Source organism: Apodemus sylvaticus, chromosome 3 (assembly GCF_947179515.1).
Source record: "Apodemus sylvaticus chromosome 3, mApoSyl1.1, whole genome shotgun sequence".
Lineage (NCBI taxonomy): Eukaryota > Metazoa > Chordata > Mammalia > Rodentia > Muridae > Apodemus > Apodemus sylvaticus.
In genome coordinates this window covers 104,051,688-104,056,398 of record NC_067474.1, presented here as the reverse complement: position 1 = coordinate 104,056,398, position 4,711 = coordinate 104,051,688, and the positions used below count along the sequence as shown (strand labels likewise).

General features: G+C 40.8%; 1 protein-coding gene across 1 annotated transcript; it reads right to left on the bottom strand.

The window, feature by feature from the left end:
* Positions 1 to 1,880: 1,880 nt before the first annotated feature.
* On the bottom strand, positions 1,881 to 3,575 carry LOC127679990 (Kruppel-like factor 18). The gene has a single exon (XM_052175550.1). It carries the CDS (start codon positions 3,573 to 3,575, stop codon positions 1,881 to 1,883), a length of 1,695 nt encoding a protein of 564 aa, XP_052031510.1.
* Positions 3,576 to 4,711: the final 1,136 nt, after the last annotated feature.

Genomic DNA, 4,711 nt, shown 5'->3' with positions numbered 1-4,711 from the left:
GATTGATCTCTTTTAGTGTGTCTAAATGAAATTTCAGTTGCTAACTTTTTCTCAGTAGTTAGATTTCCATTTATTTATTTATCAGTTTGGCAGTTCGTCTGAAAATTGGACATATTAGTACCTGAGGACCCAGATATAACACTCCTGGGCATATACCCAGAAGTTGCTCCAACATGTAATAAGGACACATGCTCCACTAGGTTCATAGCAGGTTTATTTATAACAGACAGAACCTGGAAAGAGCCAGGATGTCCCTCAAGAGAGGAATGGATACAGAAAATGTGGTACCTTTAAACAATGGAGTGCTACTTAGCTATTAAATCGATGTCTTCATGAAATTCTTAGGCAAACTGATGGAGCTTGAAAATAACATTCTGAGTGACTTAAACCAGTCAATCACTAAAGAACACATATGGTATGCTCACTGATAAGTGAATATTGCCCCAGAAGGCAGGAATACCCAAGATATAATAGAGACCACATGAAGTTCAAGAAGAAGGAAAACCAAAGTGTGGACACTTTGGTCCTTCTTAAAAGGGGTACAAAATACCTATGGGAGGAAATACAGAGACAGTGTGTAGAAGATTGAAGGAAAACCATCCAGAGACTGCCATATCTGGGGATCCATTCAATATACAATTACCAAACCCAGACACTATTGTGGATGCCAAGAAGTTCTAGCTGACAGGAGCCTGATATAGTTGTCTTCTGAGGGGTTTTGCCAGTGCCTGCCAAATACAGTGTGGATGCTCTTAGCCTACCATTGAACTGAGCACAGGCTTCACAATGGAGGAGCTAGAGAAAGGACCCTAGGAGCTGATGGGGTTTACAGCCCCATAGGAGGAACAACAACAAGAACAAATCAGGACTCCCCGAGCTCCTAGGGATTTAGCCACCAACCACAGAGTACACATGGAGGGACCAATGGCCCCAGTTGCATATGTAGCAGAGGATGGGGTGGTCAGGTGTCAATGAGAGGAAAAGTCCTTGCACATGTGGAAAAGTGAGGGAAAAAGAGGGAAAAAGTGGAAAGGGGATAACATTTGAAATGTAAATAAAATAAATATCTAATAAAAATTTAAACAATAAATACAAAAGAAAAACAAAAAGTCTCACAGGCCCGGCCACTGATCTATCTGATGGAGTCAATTTCTGGTTTGTTGTTTTGTCCTCTGGAATGTGTAAAATGGTGCATTACCCAGAATATAGTCTATCTTTAGGATTTTCAATTTGGCTGAAGGAAAGTTGTGTGTTTGTTTTGTTTTTGTATTTGCCATTGTATATGATGATACATGAGTGTGGTTTTAATTTGAGATTTTGCATTGGGCAAGCACAATGACTCTTCTTCACTTGTCTGAATTCACCTAAATTTCTTCAGGGAAATATCTCCACATCTAGTTCAATTGGACTGTTGGATTTTCATAATATTGAGATTTTTCACTTCCTTTGTCACACATGTGTTTTGTGAATATTTGAGTTGGAGGCAGCATGTTTATCACTTTTAGTGATTTTCAAGCAAACATTTTTTGAACACACTGAAGTTATTATGTCTTCCTATTATGAACATGGCATTTGATTTCAAATTCAGGAATGTGAACTGAGACAATGAAAAGTTCCCTACTTTTTAAAGTATTTATAATTTTATGTTTAATTGATAATAAAATTTCAGTGTATACAATTTTGATTCAGGCTAGCTACACGTTTGTCATTACATCTCTGCTTTCCTTGAAAAAAAATCTGCTGGGAATATTTGAGTGAGTCCATTGCTGGGGCCCACTATTATCCCCAAAGTACTTGATTAGTGGTCAGGTATGGTGACTGAGAAGAAGGAAGAAATATGTTAGTGTAATATGATATGGTATGGGGAGGGGAGTGGGCATTCAGGTTGCAGTGGTGGGTGATGTTTGAAGATGGATCCTCTGATGCTTTTTGAGATAATCGGGTCTGGAATAGCTTTTGTTGCACATGTCACAGGGGTAGGGCCTCTCCCCACTGTGCTTTTGCTTGTGTCTCTTGAGATCTTCTGAGCGGAAGAATTTCCATTTGCATCCAGGCTCATCACAGGCATAATCCTTCTGACGTGTGTGTTTCTTCATGTGGTTTTTGAGGTGGTGAGACTTTTTGTATGATTTCTGACAATCCTGGTAGGTACAGGCGAAGCTCTTCAAAGGATGAGGGTTCTTCCGGGACACTGGGCTCTTGGTCTTGGTGTCTAACTTCATCTCTGCATGTTGTACCTGGACCAAACTGGAAGCTGAAGAGTTTTCCTGAGGTTGTCTTTGGACCAAAGGGGAACTTGAAGGATAAGGGTTTTCATCCACATATGAGGCTTGGGGACTAAGTGAAGTCACCTGCCAATCAAGGCTTCCTTCCAGATTGGGTGTTCCATTCTGACTTGGGCAGACATTTTCATCAAAAGAGGTCTTTATCTGACCCAAATAGAATATCTCTTCAGAACTGGGACTTGTCTCTGAATGGCTAGCCAGGTTCTCTTCTGGACTGTATGTTGTCCTCTTATACCCATGAAGAGTTGTGTCAAAACTGGAAGTCTCTTTCTGAAACTCATAGAAAGACTGGCCAGCAATTGAAATTGATACCTGGTGATTCACAGTCAAATCCTGGTCACATCTGTACCCTGATGAATGATACCCAGAGAGGGAGTGCTCACCACTGAGGAGATTCTCTTGATCTTTGGAGACATTCTGAACACTGAAGGATTTCATTTGGTCATTTGTTTGGTCACAGTTAATTCTCATCTGAGGCTCAGAGAATACCTGGTTTCCATTTGGCAGTATCATCTGATCTCCATAGTATTCATTGTCAGCTACTGGGCTCTCCTGGTGATTCCTAAAACGATTCTGTTCAGAAAAGGATGTTATGATTTGATTGGGATAAAGGGCCTGTGTATAACTGGGTGATGTCATCTGATTCCCATAGAGAGTCAGATGCCCTCCATTCCTTGGTGTCACCTGATTGTAGTTTGTCTGGTTACCATGGAAAGGCATCTCATGTTCACCACTGAAAATCTGGTCATGTTTAGAAGCAAGGGAGTGATCTACATTTGGGTCCTGGAGAGCATGACTTCCTGAAAGCACCTTTTGATGATTACCAAAGTTAATCCTGGGATTCAAACACATTTCTGTATTTGTGAACAAGAGAGTCTTGTCAGAGTTCATTGTCCTCTTCCAGTAGCCTTCATTGTAGAGAGTATCCCTGGTGTCAAGTTCTGCTCTCTGCTGGGAATGAGAAAGGCATGTCTTCGGGGTGCTGTTGAGCTGCATGTGCTGAGGGCCTGCAGGGGAGATTTTCTGCTCAGCAGACACAACTTGCTGGTACCAAAAAGAGGTCTCACTTGGCTCTCCAAACAGGAAATCATTGGCTTCTCCCAGGTGTGCTGTTGAACTCAGAGTACAGGCTGCATCTTGGTTGCTACAGGATGTTGATGCCATCACTGTTTGTTTCCAGGTAGGCATATCTGAGCTCTGACCTGAAATAAGCTGGCTGGACTCCATAGGGGAAGGTTGGGTATTCCAGGATCCTGGCTGGGAAGCAACTGTGTTTTCTGCCATCTCCATATAGGCTTCACAGAAGGTGTAGGAACTCTCCATGTTCTTACACTGTTGGGAAAAGGAGAACACTGGGCTGAACTAGATATGCCACTGTGAGAGCTTAAAGTCCTTGAGAATACACACATTCAGTGGACAGACAGAAGTTACATGGTAGAAAGAAGGCTGAAAATGTGTGCTGGATGCCAGGGCTTCACACGTTCTTTGGTTCTGATGAATGTGGAATGGTCAAGTAAAATTCAACTCTATTGCTCTGAGGTCTCCTTGTGTAAAACTCATCCTGAGGTGGTCAGAAGTTATGATTCTATGATTTGGTAGACCATACCTTTCAGTGGGTAGGGCCTCATATCTAGAGAGCTTGTTTAAACATTTCATCCCAGGCTCATAGAACTCAGAAGGTGCTCCCAGGTAACCAGCCTCTTAGGTTCTTGTGTGTTAGCTTGCCTACTACCATTTACTTAATGGCCAATGCGCACCTTCAATATTGTACTCATCCATCTTGGAAGAGAATGTGGTATAGGATTTTTGGGGGCAATTGTGGTGGGTTTGTAAAGCAGTAGTAGAATTCATGTGAGGGTTGTTTTGGATGAAGATTGTAAATTAATATAATATTGTATGGTGTTGTTGAAACCTCTTGCAATGGAGAGTTATAGTGCATATGATGGTAATCTCAATAATGGGAATCTCAATACATGACCTGGTGTGGCCAATTTTGAATCCAGGCAAGTCTTCCTGAGGAAGGAATCTGCTGCATTCTCTAGTATTCTTCTTCTATGGGGTCCCATCAAGTTACTCAAATAATATAGACTAATGCGAAGAGACAGGGTCACTGTCAGCATACTGACAATAGGACCACATTGTCTAGGATTATATCCACACAGCTCATGGAACCTGGTCTAAGGATGGACAAAATGAAAGAAAAATCTAATTTTAAATTTAAAAAATGGAGTGATGAAATCAAATATTTAAGAAAGAAAGAAACAAAGAAACAAAGAAAGGAGAGAAAGAGAAAAGTGAAAGAAAAATAGAAATCATATCATCATCATAATTATCATCTTCATCATTACCATCAATATGATTTGTCACAACATGTAGATTGAAAAAATAAGTGTAAAGTTTGGATGGATAGGTATACTTTTGAAATT